Source organism: Lonchura striata, chromosome 5 (assembly GCF_050655825.1).
Source record: "Lonchura striata isolate lonStrDom1 chromosome 5, ASM5065582v1, whole genome shotgun sequence".
Taxonomy (NCBI): domain Eukaryota; kingdom Metazoa; phylum Chordata; class Aves; order Passeriformes; family Estrildidae; genus Lonchura; species Lonchura striata.
In genome coordinates, this window is record NC_140707.1 from 34,636,402 (window position 1) to 34,655,613 (window position 19,212).

General features: G+C 46.2%; 2 protein-coding genes across 2 annotated transcripts; one reads left to right on the forward strand and one right to left on the reverse strand.

Annotated features, from left to right (window-relative positions):
* The first annotated feature begins 48 nt into the window (after nucleotides 1–48).
* Nucleotides 49–7,640, forward strand: PSMC3 (proteasome 26S subunit, ATPase 3). Its single transcript, XM_021533288.3, has 12 exons — nucleotides 49–99; nucleotides 183–263; nucleotides 3,245–3,370; nucleotides 4,123–4,227; nucleotides 4,317–4,379; nucleotides 4,833–4,970; nucleotides 5,098–5,241; nucleotides 5,453–5,601; nucleotides 6,102–6,198; nucleotides 6,346–6,491; nucleotides 6,637–6,718; nucleotides 6,831–7,640. Exons 1-12 carry the CDS (start codon nucleotides 73–75, stop codon nucleotides 6,939–6,941), a joined length of 1,269 nt encoding a protein of 422 aa, XP_021388963.1. The 5' UTR covers nucleotides 49–72; the 3' UTR covers nucleotides 6,942–7,640.
* On the reverse strand, nucleotides 7,497–18,963 carry LOC110472054 (transmembrane protein 178B). Its single transcript, XM_021533289.3, has 4 exons — nucleotides 18,532–18,963; nucleotides 11,662–11,775; nucleotides 10,301–10,438; nucleotides 7,497–9,134 (listed from the first exon to the last, which is right to left on the reverse strand). Exons 1-4 carry the CDS (start codon nucleotides 18,914–18,916, stop codon nucleotides 8,890–8,892), a joined length of 882 nt encoding a protein of 293 aa, XP_021388964.1. The 5' UTR covers nucleotides 18,917–18,963; the 3' UTR covers nucleotides 7,497–8,889.
* Between the last annotated feature and the right edge of the window lie 249 nt (nucleotides 18,964–19,212).

Here is a 19,212-nt window from a genome sequence, read left to right on the forward strand (position 1 = left end):
CCGGGAAGCCGCGGTGCGGAATCTGCCGCCCCGAACCCGCCGCGCCCTGCGCGCCCGCGGGCCGGCGGAAAGATGGCGTCGGTGTGGGATGAGTCGGAGGTGAGGGACCGGGGCCGGGGGCGGCGGGGCCGGGGCGAGCCGCGGGCTGCGCCGAAGGTAACGCTGCCGTTGTGCCCCCGCAGGACGGCGTCGGCGAGGAGGTGCTGAAGATGTCCACGGAGGAGATCGTGCAGCGCACCCGCCTCCTCGACAGCGAGATCAAGGTAGCGGCCGGGGGCCGCGCCGGGCCGGGGAGCGGAGCGGGGCCGGGGAGCAGAGCGGGGCTGGGGAGCGGGGCCGGGCCGGGGGAGCGGAGCGGGGCCGGGCCGGGGAGCGGGGCCGGGCCGGGGGAGCGGAGCCGGGCCGAGGAGCGGGGCTGGGGAGCGGGGCCGGGGAGCGGAGCCGGGCCGGGGAGCGGGGCCGGGGAGCGGAGCGGAGCGGAGCGGGGCCGGGCCGGGGAGCGGAGCAGGGCCGGGGAGCGGGGCCGGGGAGCGGAGCGGAGCGGAGCGGGGCCGGGCCGGGGAGCGGAGCAGGGCCGGGCCAGGCCGCCCTCCCGGGAGCTCTGTGCTGCTGCTGTTCGGAGCGGGCGGGTTAGCACAGCCACGGGAACGGCAAAAAATTAAACACGGTTATTTGAATCGAGAAGGGCAGATTGAGGAGTACTGAACCACGAAGGTAGGGAATAATCAGTGGACGAGCATCGACCCGAGGAAGCTGAGGGGCAGCTGTTCGACGCAGCCATGGATGCTTTAGCTAAAGTTACACAGGCCCTCCCTGCCTCGTAGGCAGAGGGGGTAGGGGAAGTCTGTTCTGTGGCCTGAGTCAGGGAGGATCTTTGGATAATTCAGGTTGGCAGGGATTTGAGCAGACCTCCAGGCCAAACTCCTTCTCAAAGCAGGGTCAGCCATAACCCTGATAAAGCTACTCAGGGCTTTATCTGGTTGGGTCTTGGAAGCCTTTAAAGACACATACTGCACCGCTCTGCAGGGTGTTCAGTGCTGCTGCTTGACAGACCTCGCAAGGATAAAGATTTTGCTTTGCTACAGTCTGAGCCACACCTGTTTCAGTCTGTTATTTCATCTGCCCATTGTGTACTCCTGTGAAGTGTCTGGTTCAGTCTCTTTGATATTCCTTCCCCAGCTGTTCTGTTCTCTAGCTGAACAAATCCACGTCCCTCAGGAGGGCCCGTGCTCCAGCCCCCAGCCATCTTGGTGGCCCTATGCTGAACTCAGTTCAGTTTATCCGTGTGTTTGCTGTATGGGGGGGGACACCAAAACTGGACTGAGTGATCTAGGTAGGATCTAAAAGTATTGAATAAAGGGGACTGAACACTTCTCTCCATCTACTGCCTGCAGTCCTGATAGTACAGCCCAGGATGCTGTTTGACACCCTTGCTGTCAGGACGTATTGCTGGCTCCTGTTCATTTTATTGTCTTATGGAGACCCCCACATCCATTCCTCAGCCAGACAGTCACCAGCATGTGTCACTGCAAGGTGCACTTCCCTCCCTGCTATGGGATTTTACATGTGTCCTCATTTTTTGTAAGGTTTCTGTTTGGCAGTTCTGCCTTTGAACACGGAGACTTATGCCCCCCCCCCCCTTTGGTGTTATCTGCAAACACGATGAGAAAACATTCCATCCTCTTGCTTGTTCATTCATGAAGATGTTAAAGATAGACATGTTTTGCATAAAAGAGCACTTACAAATTTAGAATGCTTGCTGCCTAGTGTTAGCAGTATTGAGATAAAATATTTCATAAATTGTATAGAGTAACTTCATCCTATACTGGTTCAGGCTCCACAAGTAATTCTGACTTACCAATGTATTTGATTATTCTTTAAAGACAGTAAAGGTAAATACATGCCTTATTTTTAAATTGTAGAATACAGTAAGGAGTAGAAGTAGCCTTCTTCATTTTATAGTATGAGCATTATGATAGCAAAATGTTTGTCAGAACCCTCCCTTCAGGTAGTTTTCCATGAATGTTTTCTAGGTTGTTTTATTAAATTTAGTAAGTTTTTATTTAACAGATTTTGTATTGGCTCCTGTGGATGTGTTACACACAGTATTATGCTTAGGCATATCAAGACTTTTAAAAAGATAATTTCTTAGTGAAGAGTGGATTTCCCCATTGAACAGAATCACACACCCAATTCAGGTGTGACCAGGTCTCCTGAGATCTCTTGGTGCTCCAGTCACTTCAGTGGGAATCACAAAGTGTGTATTTGCACACTGTATGACTAACCAGGAAGGGCAGGAAAAGGCCTATCAGTGCCAGCCAGACAGCACTGCAGACATCTGTGGTGGGTGTAAATCCCCTGTTGGATGGGGAGTACAGAACCTTTTTTTTTTTGAGTTTTTTTTTCTTTACAGTTAGTATGATCATAGAATCATAGAATAGTTTGGATTGGAACGGACCTTTAAAGGCCAGCTCCTTCCATAAGTAGGGATGTCTTTAACTAGACCAGGTTGCTCAGAGCCCTGTCCAAGCTGGTCTTGAATGTTTCCAGGGATGGAGCATCCACCATGTTTCTGGGCAACCTGTTGCAGTGTTTTGCTATCCTTACTGTAAAGGATAGCAATCCTTTGCTTACCTTTCTTATATCTAGTGTAAATTTACCCTTTTGAAGTTTAAAACCCAAGAGGTATCTTGTCCTGTTGCAACAAGTCTTACTAAAAAGTCTGTCTCCATCTTTCTTCAAGACAGCTTTAAATACAGAAAGGCCACCATGAGGTCTTCCTGGAGTCCTCTCTTCTCCAGGCTGAATCATAGAACGGTTTGGGTTGCAAAGAACCTTAAAGATCATCTAGTTCCAACCACCTTGCAAAAAATAACTAAAGATCACATCCAAACCAAACCACAGGTGCCATATCTGAGTCATATTGTTACGTAGGTTAAATTGCAACCCTGTAAGCTGTTGGCACTGATTAGGCTGAGGCTACCAAGTGACACTGGGAAGAAATTATTTGGGGTTATTGATTAGTTAGAGACCAGAACAGACTGGTAGACTGTGTAGACTCGATTCCTAACAAATTTTGGCTAATTTGCTGGATTTGCTTTTTTTTTTTATATATATATTACATTTCCCTTTATTCCTCAGACTTAGATTTCTATAACTGTTTGCTTTTGGAACAATCTATTAATTTTATCTTGTCTGTTTTCTGACACGATTCCTTTTTCTTTCTTCTGTGTACCAATTGCAGATCATGAAGAGTGAGGTACTGAGAGTGACCCACGAGCTTCAGGCCATGAAAGATAAGATAAAAGAAAACAGTGAAAAGATCAAAGTGAACAAAACCCTGCCATACCTTGTCTCCAATGTTATTGAGGTGAGGGTGGTGAACTTTCATGTAGCGATATAAGAAGTGTGTGCAGTTTATTGTGGCAGGGAGAAAGACAGGGAAATCATCAGGGATTCAAGACCTGGAGTATTCTCAGACTACCAATGCTGCCAGAGCCAGGACTTTCGGGTTTTTCTGTTAGTTTTATTTGTGACCTGGAAGTGCACGTCTCTTGCCCACTTGTTCTCTGGGTCATTCCTTGTAGGCTTTGGATACTGTTCATCTGTACTTAACAAGCATCAGAGGGTGGCACAGCCCTTCTAAGCGTAAACTAGAGCATCTGAAACTGGACATATACTCTCTGAAATTTGTGAAACAGTGAATGAAAGGCCACGGCTCTGTTTCTCCATCACATTATTTTTGTAATTCAATAATTCTGACGATAGGAAAAAGAATGTTGATAGTTTGCTATTAAAAATTGATTGCTTTGTACTACTGTTTTTAAACTTAATGAGCTTAAGCCTTAATGTGAGCTGCTGTATGGGAGAAGGAATCAGTGCCATTAGCTGCTATTTTGTTCTGAATTTTATAATGTCTTTATTTGCACTATTGCCTGTTGCTTCATAAGGAAAGGAAGAAAGCAATTTTTACAGGAGGGCTTTAGTGCTTTCATGATTCTACTGCTGATGGATGATGCAAAGTTTTATTTCTTCCAGTGCATGTATGTTAGAAGCATTAATCATGGGGTCATCCTGCTAGCCTGGTTACATTGTTATGAACTCTTTCACTCTGGTTTTCAGCTGCTGGATGTTGACCCAAATGACCAGGAGGAGGATGGAGCAAACATTGACTTGGATTCCCAGCGAAAGGGCAAGTGTGCTGTGATCAAGACCTCTACACGTCAGGCAAGACCCTTGTGCCCAACCAAGTGTGAGGAATGTTGCAAAGGATCTTCTGGTAATCTGGTTTTGCTCACTCTGATTTCTTTTGACAGACATATTTCCTGCCTGTTATTGGGTTGGTTGATGCTGAGAAGTTGAAGCCTGGAGATCTGGTGGTGAGTGATTCTATTGTGATAGTTGGATGTGATGGTGGCCAGCAAATTGTGTATGTCTTGCCTTTAAGAAAGAAGACAAATCTGTCCAGATTTCCCCAAGACCATTTATCTACTAAAATTTTCATAGAGAGGTATTATGGGTTCAGTTAGATTTGTAGTAAAGAAAAGCAGTTCGGGGTATGTGTCTTTTATACATGCAATTATATGCTGAAAGTTTAGAGACCACTTAGTAAGTTTTTTAAACCCTGTCTTTTTATTGTATATAAACTGGACCAGTCATTTGAAATGTGACTGTGGCATTGTTCACTCTGCCAAGCTGGGGTGGTTTGATGAATGCCAGTGTCAAAGCTGGTTATTCCTGCATCCTTGAGGCCTAGTAAATCACCTTTGATTGCATGTTTATTAAGTGCTATCTGAGGGAACCTGTTAAAAGCAAAGGACTTGTGTTTACAGGGGGTGAACAAAGACTCTTACTTGATCCTGGAGACTCTGCCTACTGAGTATGATTCACGGGTGAAGGCCATGGAGGTGGATGAGAGGCCCACCGAGCAGTACAGTGACATCGGGGGGCTGGATAAACAAATCCAAGAGGTGATACTTTATGTATAGTTTCTGGTGTGACTGTGGACAGCGTCTTTGAACTTTTAACTCAAAAGCAGACGGCCTGGATCTGTGGAGAAGAATGGGTTTATGTATTAATATTTTTCTTTTGTTGTAGCTCGTGGAGGCCATTGTCCTGCCGATGAATCATAAGGAGAAATTTGAAAATTTGGGTATACAGCCACCCAAAGGAGTCCTTATGTATGGGCCTCCAGGAACAGGGAAGACACTTTTAGCTCGAGCATGTGCTGCCCAGACCAAGGTAAAAAGAACCTGTGAAAGTGTGTGCTGCTGTAGAATAGTACCTGACAAAGAGTAAGAACACCTCCAGGAGAAGAAGGTCTTACACACAAAGGCTTGGATTTTCTTGTCTATTTGCTTGCTTGCTTGTTTTAATTAAGGGCTTCTTATAGTACTCAGAAGAGATCCTATTGTGAAATGAGGTCTAGGATTGATTCTCTTTCACTTCCCAGGCCACATTCCTGAAGCTGGCAGGTCCGCAGCTTGTGCAGATGTTCATTGGCGATGGAGCGAAGCTGGTACGCGATGCTTTTGCCCTCGCAAAGGAAAAAGCTCCTTCCATCATCTTTATTGATGAACTGGATGCCATTGGCACTAAAAGGTGAGCTGTAGTTCATGCTGTAAAGTTCTTGGGAACTGCCTAGTGGCCTCCTTTGCCTGTGTATCTAAGTGTAGAGCCTTTTAAAGCATGGCTTACTCAGAAAGAGTGTGAACATAGTCACAGATGGATAGCAGTTGCCACAGTCCTTGGGCACAGGAGCAAAGTTTGTCAGACTTGGCATCTGTCTGATAGCCTCCTGCTGTATAAAACTGTTTTCTGATCATTGCAGCAGGCACCTGGAGATGTTCACCCTCATTTACTATGTGGGCCTGGACAACATAAGCCCCATTCAGCTGTAAGAACTAAATCAGTCTTAGGTGCTGCTGACAGTTATTCCAGTTGCAGTCCTCATCATGGTAGGACTGTAGTTTCAAGGAAAAATTTTGAACACCTTAGCCAAGGAGCATGAACAGCAGTCATTCCATGTTTTGATGTGATTAAAAATTTAGGGACAGAGGGTGGTCAGGTTCATACTGATAGTTTTACTTGTTTCCCGTCAGGTTTGATAGTGAGAAGGCCGGTGACCGGGAGGTGCAGAGGACCATGCTGGAGCTGCTTAATCAACTTGATGGTTTTCAGCCCAACACACAAGTCAAGGTTGGGAGCTATCAGGGAGTTCTGCTGAGGTCCAGGGCACTCTAGCAGGGGATGGAAAACAATGTCCAGGGAAGAACCTTGGTGAATCTTTGGGGAGAAGTGGCCTGTCTCCAGGTGCCTCACACTGATGATCCTACTTCTGCTTAGGTGATTGCTGCAACCAACCGGGTTGATATCTTGGACCCAGCTTTGCTCCGCTCTGGGCGATTAGATCGGAAGATTGAGTTCCCAATGCCTAATGAGGAGGCCAGAGCCAGAATTATGCAGATTCATTCACGCAAAATGAATGTCAGGTATGGCCTTCTGGTACCTCAGGGCTGGGAAGTCGTTGGCCGTCACTTGTTGGGGGCTTACTGTGGGGCTGAGGAAACTCCCTATGTTGCTTTTTCTATTTGGTACATGTTGTCAGACTTTTTTTTCCCCATTTGCTTATATCAGCCCTGATGTGAACTATGAGGAACTGGCTCGCTGCACAGATGATTTTAATGGAGCCCAGTGCAAGGCTGTGTGTGTTGAAGCGGTAAGTATTCCTCCATAGGAACAGCACTGATGGGAGGGAGATGTGAAAGCTAGAATGGAGCAATTGTTTGTGGTGCTCACATTCCCTCTCTACATACCGTCTCATTGGGCAGGGGATGATTGCCCTCCGCCGTGGAGCTACAGAGCTCACCCACGAGGACTACATGGAAGGAATCCTGGAGGTTCAAGCAAAGAAAAAAGCCAATCTGCAGTACTATGCCTGATCCCTGCCCAGTCAAGGTCATGGCCTTGGCAGAGGACAGGAATAGACTGGACTGTATCATTTACTTTCTGTCTGGAAAAAATAAAGCATTTTTTCCCTTTAAAAACAAAACCATGATGTGTTGGGGCTGTCGCCCTTGCTCGGTGGTTCTATGTCTGTGTAAAAGGAGGCTAAAAGCCTGCTGTCCACTGTGCCCACCATGCTGCCTTTGGACCCTCCTCCAGCCAGAACTGGACTAAACCTGTTCTGATACTTCTCATGAGGACCAAGAGGCTGTACTGCAGTAACTGTACTGTGACATTGCTGACCTGCAGCTCAGACAGCATCCTCAGTTCGTGCCTGCACAGCCAGTGAACAGCCTACAGCCTGGTTAGAGTTGGAAACTTTTGAACACTCACTTTTCAAGGGTAAACATAATTCACACATGAATGATGTTTTAACTTTGTCACTTGAACTTACCTCTGCTGGTATGTGAAAACTGTTGCTGGTATGTGTATGTGAGCTTTCTGGGGAATCAGGTCATTAGTCATAAAGAATTTGAGGTTTCATCCACTGAGCAAGTCTTTCAGTACTTTTAATGCCAGTTGAGAACTACAATTTCCATTTAAAAATTACACTTTTCATAAATACACTGACTTTAGCATTAAGTATCTTACATGCCACTGTATTGTATTTTAAATACAATGTAAACATCTCCAAATGCTGGCCATCTCATCTTTACCTGTGCAGTTTTTGGACACTTGGGAGAGGGGCAGGGATGTGAGAAGGAAAAAAAGAATAGATGGATGAAAGAAAAATGCACTCCAAAGTACTTTGGCTGATGTTCCTGAGTTAGCCCTAGTACTTGTGCTGGTACCAAGGTCCTTAGTGCTCATTTTGGAGAGGGATCTTGTTCCAGCAGAACATGCATGTTCTTGACATGCTGCGCTCAGGGCATTTGACATTGGAAGGGGCAGAAGCCACATGTTCCTGAGGAAAATACACTGTGGTTCCTTTGGACATTAATATTAGAGGGGGCTGTACATCTGCTATTTTTGCAGTACTGTTATTTGAGCACAGGGAGAATTACTCATCTCCTTTCACAGGAGTTGCACCCAGAAGTTCAGAAGTGAAAGTTGATCCTGGCAGCTCAAACTATTGACACATTTTGAAAAATGTACCTCTGATAGAATAGTTAAAAGCTGCATGTTGCATACATGTCCCCATTAAACAAGGGTATGTTAGTTAGCCAAATGAGTAACCTTCACTGTGTAAGAAGCTGAGAAAAACTTTCCTCTGCTTTCCCAGAGTCGTATCATAAGAGTTTTCTTGGAGTCTTGCTGCTCAGATACAGCTAGCTCCTTTTGGAACCAGTTTGAGTAGTGAGTAAATAGCTGAGTCCACAGCATGGAATAGCACAGGTTTCTGATTTAAATAAATTAATACTAAGAATGGGCTAATTCTTTGGCCTAAACCTCAGCTTAGATCAAGGTTCTTTTGGGAAAGGATGGCCTGAGCCAACACTAGACATGCCTGTTGCAAAAGTGTTCAAGCCAACTTCACTTAGCTCCTTGCCCTAAATTGGGTCTGAATTACACAGACCTGCAGCAATAGAGTTGGTGCGTAAACATCCCTTACAACTGGACAATAACAGGACCATGGAGGTACAGTTCAAAAAACAGCACAAAAAAAGACACAATCTTGGACTTGATCCCTTGTAAACAGAAGAAAAACAAATCGAAAGAACTGTCCCCCTTAAACCATCAATGATCAAGTTGCCAATAATTCAAACCTGGAGTTACTTGCAATGTCCGTGTCTGCGACTGGAGGCTGTAGCAGCGTCCCATGGGCTGGCATTTCAACAGCTCTGGCACTGCTCTCCACCCGCTGACATGCCACCTCTTCCTGGTGTTAACCCACAGCTCTGCCCAGGCTGCGCTTTCCAGAGTCTCTCCTCATTCTCTCTGGGGTCACACAGCCCCATTTTCTTGTCTGGGTTTTTGTACGGATGCCCGGGAGGTGTTGAGTGATGGGGCCAATGTGCAGAGGAACCCAGCCAGCAGGGTGAGGCCCAAGCCCCCCCAGGCACAGAACATGGACCAGCCATAGCCATGACTGATGTCCTCTGGCAGCCCATAGACGTAGCGAGGATAGCGGGATAACTCAAAATTGATCCCAGCAACGCATGTGCAGAGTGAGATGATACAGCAAGTACCTGCAGGAGAAAAGCAAGAGGGTTCTACACGGCCCTCAGAGAGGTTAATTACGTGCTGGTTTTTTCCCTCAGTATTTTCAAAGTCATGAATTTTAAAAATCAAGAATTACCCTTGGGTTTTTTTCTGCAGTCCTACTAGCTACTCTCTGTGTAAGGCAGAGGAAAAATAAAAAAGAAGGGAAAATATGTAGGACTACAGGATACCTCAACTTCACAAATAACCAGTACTACCTTAGTACCTTTCATTGCAATTTTGAACTCAGTCATAGTTCATCATCCTTTGATTCTTCTTAGATTATTTCCATGTCTAATGTCATCAGGTTCCAGACAGTACTTGGGCAGTTTCTCCTATGAAAGGGAATTAGCTCACTGAATCCCAGGGCTGCAAAGTGCAGCACTTTTTGGTTTCCACTAGGAACGCCCACATTTCTGCCAGCTGCACCCTAGGCCTACAAAGCGTGCCCAGATTTTTGCCATCTGCTACACATTCACTGAACACCTATATAGAGGATAAAAAAGCCTAAGAAGACACAAGGCACTCTAGTATGTTTAATATACACTAGTACACTAGACTCCAGGTCTATCCTGCCATTTTCAGGTTGAAAAATCAAAGTTCAGTAAAATCTTTGGCCACACAGATAATCTGCTCCCACCCAGGACAAACAGATGTAACACCTCTGGTAGGGACTGAGCTCACATCCTTATCACCGGGCCAATGTCCTCCCAGGCTTGGCTGGTTTGGACTTCATCATTACATGAAGACCTAAGCATGTCTGAGAATCAGAAAGGTGTTCCACATTAACTTATGTTTGTTTGTTATGATTCCTAGGGAAAACTGGGCTGAGCTGTCTTGACAGGAGCCACAGGCTGCACACCTGGAGCAAGCCAGAGGACTGTGCTCACTGTGCACATGGTCCCAATGGCTACACACCAGCTCTCTAGAGCAGAAGGCTCATACACACACATTAGGGTCTACTGAGAAACACACAGTACCCACGCAAACACAGGTCCTGCCCAGTGCTGGAAGTAGTAACTGCACTGTGCTGACAGCTTGCTGCACTAAGTAACTGCTCCGTGTAGTTTTTGTGGGCTGACGTTACTTTTATTTGTACAAGGCAGCAAAACTGAATGTGGTGACTTGAGGAGAAGAAGCGAAAGGCTCTCACCTCCCATTAGAAAGAGCAGCCCAGCCACATACTGCATGAGCTCCTGCTGCTTGCAGCAGCCCAGCACACCAATGATCCACCCAAACAGGATGATGGAGACTGCCATGCCAATGAAGCCAGCTGTCATCCTCCGCAGATCTGAAGGAAAAGGAGAAAAGTAAGACAAAAGACATGAAGATGGCAGTACCTAGAGAGAACAGCCAGTGCAGAGGCCGGATGTGGATTTAGTGGTTCTAAAGTTTATACTTCAACCATGGACTGCTCCTCCCATAGCTTCTTTGAGGTAGATAGTTTGTCCATTACACTGAAACTAAAGGAATCCCTCTAAAATGGCTCCATTGTGCTGGCTGCTGTGCAACTGGAGAGCATTTCTGTTCTGATCTAAAGTACCAGCCAAATACTCCCCAGCATGGGACAGAAGGAGTGCATCACAAACTCATGTTAGTATGGCAAGGGCTTTTTTTCTTTTTTTTAATTTTTGGTGTGGCATCTTTCTGTTGGAGGAGAAAATTTTCTGCTGAAAATAGAAACAAAAGAAGCAAGAGGGGACACCAGAGAGGACTAAAGGATTAGTGCATAGGAGGCACATAGTGTGAACTGAAAAGAGGAATAGTGGGAGGACAGAAGCAGACAGCAGATCAATACAACATTATGGGAACAACTCCAGTAACAAGCTCCAAAAAAAAAAGCCTGGCTACCAGTGTCATAAACAGCACTTTGCTATCCATAGTAAAATTGCTATTCTCGTCTTCTAGTTCAGTGTCCAGCTGAACTAGGATTTCTTGATGCCGACTCTCACATGACAGGGTCTATCTTGAATTATGTGAGCAATAGAACAAAAAAACAGAGAAAAGCAGGAGTAGAAAAAAACTGATTAAATCATTCTCAGTCACAGGCTACAGGTCAGTCATCTGTGTGGGAAGGACTTGGGCATGAGGCAGCTTGTGGGCCAGATGCTAGTGCAAAGACAAACTGAGATGTTCCCTAAAAGTACTAGTCACCAGGGGGTTGCATCTGGTCACTGGTGTGCACACAGGAAATTGCAACAGGATCTATACAGCAATGCAGCACCTTTGCTGTAAGCCAGCTAGGAACTGCCTGTGCCCAGATCCAGAATATGATGACACCTTGCAATGCACTACACACATCTGTATTCCTGAATTCCCAGTTTTAAGCCCCTCCAAATCCCATGTCCCCTTTCAGTCATTCAGTTGGCTGCTTGCACTTCCTCACTAATCCATCTGTATCTATGCTTAGAGCCCAGTGCCATGCTTAGATGAGGTGATTCTGAGTCCTCGACTGGCATTGCATTAAGGCATTTCATGATCCAAACATTCCTGAGCCCTGCTGTGGCTACTTACGGAGTGCGTGCCACTCATCCTGCCGGATGGTGTTGGTGATGTTGATGGGTAAGTTGCGAGGCAGAGAGCTGGAGGTGTAGTGGTACTTCACAGCAGTGCAGCGCTGAATAACTCCTGTAAAGAGACATCAGTGTGAAACAGCATGAAACCCCTCTGGCCTTGCACTTGCTGCTGGCTTGGCCAGCCCAGCAGAGCTCGCACAGGGGAAGCTTTGTTCAGTAACAGGGTAAATGTAGCCAAAAAAGAGCTGTTTACTTCAAAGGCTTTGGGATCAGGAGGGGAGAAAACCTACAAAGAAATACCAGCAAAGCAGGAGCCAGGTGCTCTCTCCAATAAGCAACAGCTGAAGTTAAATAGTAATGACAGTCAGGAAAAACATCTCTAAAAGCTTTCTAGAGGAACTATGATCTTTTTTGGGATGTCTAAGGAGACAAGAATGTGGCCAAGCACCAACAGGACAGCTTCATCTCTAAGAAGACAGAATTGTAACACTTTGAAAATTTTGAATGAATGCTGGAAAGTGAACTGCATAGGAGAATCTTTTGAATTTACTCCAATAGTCATTGGCTCTTTGCTTTACTTTCAATGAACAGTAGTACCCAGGTAGAATACTATGTTTCCATTATAGCTGAAAGAAAAGTGTACCCCAGATGTAAATTTGAACTTACTAGCATGATCTTGTTGAAAGGGATTTTTAATTTAGAAATTGAGGGAGAATAAACATGGATGGTGGAGTAGAAGAGAGCAAACAGAAAGGTGAAAGAGCTAAATAGTAGAAAAAGTTCCTCTTAAACAGTGGCTACAGGGCCATTACTGCTATTTGAATGTTGGAGCAGAAGGACCATTCAAAAACAATCAACTGGCCAGTGAGCTAATTAAGCTGGTGAACAATCACTATCAGGGAGCTGCAGATTCAGTGATCAGCTTTGCAAAATACACTAGAAAACCCACCAGAAGAACTGAGCTTTCTGTGGCTCCTACAGCAATGAGAAGCTTGATTTTGCTCTCTGACAATGTTCACTGGGACTGCACTGATCTGGTTTCCGCAAGGACCTACAAAGAGGAAGCCCCCATTTCACAAGATCAGAAGCTGCAGATGAGAGACCTATGCAGTTCCAGCCATCAGGCCAGGGAGGGAAAGGTGATCTGAATTTCCTCCCATTTCAAGTGAGCTCCAATTCTCAGCTGTGCTTGCCACCACCCCTTCCCTTGCTGTGGCTCCCTGCTGCTTCCCCAGCACCACAGAGCACTTCCAGCTGCACACAATACACAGAGGTGCTGCCCTTCACCTGCGGCCAGTGGCCCTCTCCTGCTCCCTCCTTGCACTTACCTCAGGACAAGGCTGTGGAGCCACCTGAGCCCATGATGAGCAAGACAGCCCAGTGGCAGAGGGTGCCAGTTCATTTGCAAAGGCTGCAGGCATCTGAGTTAAGAACTTTGGCCATGTACAATACATCACAGTATCTAATCAAATATCACCTGTGACTGCTGACTGAACTCAATTTCAATATGGACACAATTTGCATGTGTTGTTGAGAAATATGTATATAGAACAAACAAATGACATCAGATTTCAGATTATAATGCACTGCATTCATTAAAAGTATGATTTATGCTCTTGCATTTCCTGATCATAAAAGTAGTACATATGAAGCAGCATTTTAAAGAAGAGCAAGGATTACTATTTTTATAGCTCATTAAAGAAAAAGCAAAGACTAGAGACACACACATCCCTTATGATCAAAGCTATGTACATCTCAGGTGTCACTAAGAAAAATATTTGCTTTATTATTCCAAGAGTTTAACATGTAAACTAAAACTAAAACCTCTCCACCTTCCCATACAAAACTGGTTATTAAAAAATTTTTGGACATCAATTCATTCTGCTTCTGGTTTAAAAACTGTACTCCTAATCTTTTCTTCCTTCTTCCCCAGAATTCAAAGTGCTAATTTTATATAGTTAGCACATACAATTATATTAAAACAGCAAATTTAAAAAAAAAAAGCTCAGGAGTGCACATATTTTAGGGCTTTTGCTCAGTGCTGACCTCTAATCCATAGGCTTGGTGACAGCCTTTGATTACACCAGCACAAGCCATTTTTCCAACAAGATTCCATTTTCCCAAGAGCACAGGCTGGACCCACTCTAATATGAGTCACTAGGCAAAACAAGAGAGGCCTCTCTCTGCAGATCTTCTAGAAAAGTTGAAATAGGCAGGCAAGAGAGTCAGGGACCTGAAGAAGCAGTGAGTATGATCTCAGCTGAATACCTAAGCCACCTTCTCCCAGGAAATTTTAACACACACTCAGGCAACCTTCAGATCCTCAGTTTTGCATTTGCCATCACTAGTCTGTGTTTCCTGTTTTTTGAGTAAATCTCTAGGTCTCATTTGCAGAGATGCCATGCAGTCAAATATGGCCAGGTACTCCACAGGACTGTATTTAAAGTCATATAACACCTTGTTGTCTAAGTACTCAAGGAAAACATTAAAAATCAAAATCAGATTTGCAGTCCCAAAGTTATTGTTAAGTAGAAGGTGTTTTAAAAGTACTTCATTAAGTCCTTGGACCTGAGCCTTTCATACCTGACATCACAGTCTATAAAATAGGGACAGCATCCTCCCCTCCATTTCAGAAACCTGCTAGTAAAGTGATTTCCTTTTTGTTTACAACACGCTCAGATAAGCGCCATAAGAAAGCCTGCCAAAATTAAAACTTTTGCCTTCAGGCAAGGGCTTGAGTAGAACAGAGTCATGTGGTGAACAACAAGTGTGTGGTGTCTGTTTTGGCACATGAGGACATTGGGATATAGGACAGAAGGAGGCAGGTGCCTCCTTCTCCTCTGGTCATTAGCTAACCATAAAGCACACATCCAAGAAAAAGGTCAGATGGACAGCCTGATGTATTTCTAAGTGCTTTAACAGAACACTGTGAGAGTCACACTGCATGTACAATTTTCTTGATTAAAAAATAAACATGAACGGCATCCAGCAGTGTCACACTGACACTTTCATGGCCCAGCTACATTCCTGTGCCTTCTCACAGCCAACATTGTTTCTAACACTTTGTCCTCAACGTGGTTTTTTTACCCCTCAGGACTGCAACTGCAGACAGGTTCCCCTTGGAACTCACACAGCCCTTGGAAGAGTACATGTGAGTGTCTCTGGAAGAGTCCTTTCTCCTAATTGAAGATGAAGGATGGGAAAGGTCAGAGGATACTTGCTAGACCAGCCAGATACGCAGTCAGAGCACAGGCCCCTTGTTCCTAAACTACCAGAAACATGGAAACACGAACCCTGTTGTGATACATTTAGTCTGTAATCCTGGGCTTAGCACACCCTGATTTTCAGTTCAGTTTTTGTCTCCAACTTTGAGACATGCGGGTTTCCTTTATACAATGTGCCAGAAGTTTATAAAGAAATGGAGGGTTCATTTTCAATTCTGCCACTTGGCCCAGTATCAGAGTGGTTTGGCTCTCACACAGCTGGGAGAGACCCTCTCCTGCCCATGAGCAGCCATGGCCAGTTAACAATTAAATAATACCATGTGAGGCCTGGCCCTCCCCTCCTTCATGCCCCAGGACCAATAGGGCATTGAAGCTTCCTGGCATTTTCCTAACATTTCTGCCCAGGATTGTAAGGAGCACCACAGCCATGCATTCACTCTGTCCACAGTGTCACCCAAGGGCCACTAGATCAAATAAATCAATCTTTCTTTAAAATACCACAAGAGCTCTTACAGATCACACTGACAGAACATACTTACCAAGGGCCATGACCAAACAGATCAAGTTTATTAAACATACCACTATTAATAGATCCTCTACAGACCTCACAGGCAATCTTGTAACTCTTCCCACTTTCCATCAGCCAGACAGAATGGGAAGTACAGACACCAGGACTGAGCAATTTTCTCTCAAGGACCTCACTATGGCCCCAAATTGTTGTGTTCCTCTGCTTAAGCATCCAGTGGTTCTCCTCACTTTCCCAGCTACATTGTGGTACCAAGAAGTCTTTTCAGTATATATGAGATGTGTCAGTCCCACCCCAGAGACTTTTCAGAGCAAGCCTGAAAAGCAATAAAAACCCTGGTTTATCAACAGTGATGAACCTTTTCTTTTTTAATTCCCTCAGTTTAGAGATGTTAAAGTGCATGTTGTTCAATGAGCCCACCAAGTCATCCAAAGCAGCCTGTTAAGAATGAATCTTTCCCAATTCATCATCTTCTACTGTCATCATTTTGTAAGCAACACTTTTTTACTGTACTAATAGGTAGAGAAGACCCCCTAAATAAGATATAATGTATCCCTGCAGGACCTTACTACTTAAAAACAGTCCATGCAGATGGTTTTTGTTGTAGCATCAGTTACTGAATGTGGAATCCACATAGCACAGGCTCTACAAGATGACGTGTAGTGCTCATGTTCTTACACTCAAAGAACCTCCCATATGTGCACAGAGATCCTCTCAGTTTCTCCACCAAATGGTTCAGTTCTTTGCCTTCTATCTCTCACTTCTTGCTAATCTCCATTTTCCCCATGTGGCTTTTACATAATTCCTTCTTTTGCCTTTTAATTGTATTTTTAAAATGAAACTGTGTATTTTTTCACAGTTCCAGAATAGTCATATTGCATTTTAAGAAAAATCTCACATCATTCCCATCTTAAACATTTCCCACCTCTCAGTTTTGCACTACATTTTCTGAGTAGTTTTTTCCTTTTAAATATATTAAGTGAATATATTTTGCCTTTTTTAATATCCTAGATATATAAATGGATGCTTGTACATGCATCATTACCTACAATGCTCAAGTATGCAAGTTTCCATGAAACTGCTTTGTATTAATAGCAGTAGACAAATACAGGACTAGAAAATAATGGAATTATCTATATGGGTAAGTGTATTTATGGACTTGAGTCACTTATTCAGAATTCATGAGAGATGCAGAAAGGAAAGAAGTCTTATTCCAGAGAGACTAGAAAAAAATGGAGACTATAAACCCAAACCAAAATTACCACAGAACTGCGAGAAAAAGTAAAATTTACTTCTCTGCCACTAAAAGACCATTAAAAATACCTAGATTAAGGAATACTAGGAATAAAGAAAGGCACCACACGTCACCAAAGAGCTAGCTGAAAACGTAATGAAAATTGAGGAAGAAGCAGGACTTACAGCAGTGCACAGGAGCAATCTTCAGGTCACACTGGGGAAAAAAATACCTGATTTTCTTTTTCAGAAGCACCAGATCTGCTATCATGCTTCAGAGAACAGCTCAGATGCAGCCACACCTGACCATCAGTCAGAAAAGGCTGCTTAATCACAGTTGTCAGAGAAAAGACAGACACAGTGGGAATGAGGAGAGGCTGCTAGTAAAACAGGTCAGGAGATGGGATAAGAGAGTCATATCTATTTAAAGATCTGATTCTACAATAACTATTATTAATAATTTCCCTCTTTACAGTAGCAACTGCAGATCTAACAGGCAAAGAATATAAGGGGGGCAATGCTTTTTGTAGGGAAAGGCAAGGTCTTTTATTAAAACAGCTGGGGGGAAAAAAGGAAATAAAGTAGACAGAAAACATTTTGGATTTAGAGTCCTTCTAGTTTTACCCATCAAACACTGAGAAAGACCATTCATCACCCTGTAATGGCCTGCATGTAGAATGCAGACTCTAGACTCTCTATGTGATCTGTTGTGGTGTTGGGAAAATACCTCAGAAAGAGAAATACTGAGGACCAAACTAGTATTCTTCCCACCTGTTCCTCCATCTTAGCTAATCTCAGTGGGAGCTGAAAGCATTTTGCTTGATGTGAAGCAAAAAAAATAGATAGATATTTTACATGACAGCCACAATTAATAGAAAGAAATTAATGAGTTCCCTTTTAGTGAAAGAAGTTCAGCATGGAAATAAAAATGAAATTACATTAAATGGATTCTAGGAGAATAAAGAGAGAAAGAAGCTAAGCACACAGCACTAGAGTTTAGAGAAGTAAGAGTCACTGCTGTGCATTGGAAAGAAGGGACAAAGACGAGCTGAGATTCACAGTGCCAGTCTATCCAGCCTCTGTTGTGCAGGACTGGCGTCACAGTTGGAAGCCAAGCTGAAAAACTGCTCTCGCTTTCTTAAGATAGCATTTCCATTTTGTGCCTCAATGGAAGCACTTTTCCCAACTCCTACTCTTCTCTGTGCTAATATGTACCTGCTGGAACACTAAGTCCTGTTATTTATCATTAACCATACATAAACCATTGGCTTCATGGGTCAGCCCACTATGTTATTTGTACCATCAAATGCAGGACTTTTATTTATACTTCATGGTCTGCTTGGCTTTGTACCATGTGCCACAATAGTAAAAGATCCATAGCTTTCTCTCTTTTCACCCTGGGGGCTCTGAGTGACATCTGCCACCACGAGAGCCTGGAAATCTACCGCAGCAATGAGAACTCCCTCATGCTAGAATGGGAACAACAGGTTCCTTTCACCTTGCTGCAAAAATCGCAGCGCTATAAACAACACTGTACGTTTCTCAGCGCTCAATCAGAAGAAAGTGTCGGGGCTGGGAGGACGCCCACCGAGAGTCAGGCCCTGCACTGGGCCCCCGAAGGGGCTCTCTGAGGACGCGGTCCCACCCAGCACTGCAGCATTTCTAGCAGAGAGGAGGCGCGCAGGACCCCGGGACGGGGTCGGGGCCGCGCTCGCCGCTCCCCGCACGCCGGGGACACCGGGAGCCACGGGCCCGCCGGGCTCCATCCCGCCCGCCCGCCCGGTCGCGCCGGCAGCGGCGGCCGCTGCCCCGCCCGCAGCCCCGGCGGCACCGCGCTCAGCACCACGGACAGCGGCGGGGCCGCCGCCGCCCCCCGCCCCCGCACCTTTCCGGATGAGCTCCTCGCTGTCCGGCTCGTAGCCCGCGCGGTGGCAGCGCCTCCAGAGCCCCGAGACGGTGGAGTTGAAGCGGCGGCCGCAGTGCGAGTCCAGCGCGGCGGAGGCGGCGGCGGCGGCCGGGGCGGGGGCCGGGGGGCGGCCGGGCAGGAGCGCCCGCGGGGGCCGGGCGCGGAGCGGCAGGTGCGAGCTGGGCGCCGACATGGAGCCGGGCGGGTCGCTGCGCTTGTGGCCGAAGCCGCGACAGCGCTCGCGGTGCCGCCGCGCGTCTGTCTCGTACCAGGAGTCGGTGCCGATGGCCACGGCCAGGAGGGCGAGGGCGGCGGCGGCCAGGAGCAGCCCGGTGCCGCTCAGCGCCTGAGCCGCGGCCGCCATCTTAGCGCGCCGGGGGCGGCAGGGGCGGGCGCTTCCCTGCAGCCCGGCTGGGGCCGCCGCCCGCGGCACCGCCCCCGGAAGGGACGCGGCCCCCGCGCCGGCCCGGCCCGTACCCCGGCGTGCCCCGGGCGCGGCCCCACGGCGGTCCCGGAGCCGCCCCCGCCGCGGGGTCCGCCTCCTGCTCCGCGGACCGACGAGCCCTCGGCGGAGCCCGTGTCCGAGGCGGTGCGAGGTGGCCGCGGGAGCTGCCGGGGCTGGGTGACCGGAGGAAGGGGTGAACGGACTCTGCGAGCCTT

What these genes read in the sequence shown, in the direction of transcription:
- PSMC3 (XM_021533288.3), top strand. Translation starts at nt 73, where the DNA reads ATGGCGTCGGTGTGGGATGAGTCGGAG. An exon ending in CGGTGTGGGATGAGTCGGAG is followed by an intron (nt 100 to 182) that starts GTGAGGGACCGG and finishes GTGCCCCCGCAG; the next exon opens with GACGGCGTCGGCGAGGAGGT. An exon ending in TCCTCGACAGCGAGATCAAG is followed by an intron (nt 264 to 3,244) that starts GTAGCGGCCGGG and finishes TACCAATTGCAG; the next exon opens with ATCATGAAGAGTGAGGTACT.
- LOC110472054 (XM_021533289.3), bottom strand. Translation starts at nt 18,916, where the DNA reads ATGGCGGCCGCGGCTCAGGCGCTGAGCGGCACCGGGCTGCTCCTGGCC. An exon ending in GGATGAGTGGCACGCACTCC is followed by an intron (nt 10,439 to 11,661) that starts GTAAGTAGCCAC and finishes CTTTTCCTTCAG; the next exon opens with ATCTGCGGAGGATGACAGCT. An exon ending in GCTGCTCTTTCTAATGGGAG is followed by an intron (nt 9,135 to 10,300) that starts GTGAGAGCCTTT and finishes TTTCTCCTGCAG; the next exon opens with GTACTTGCTGTATCATCTCA.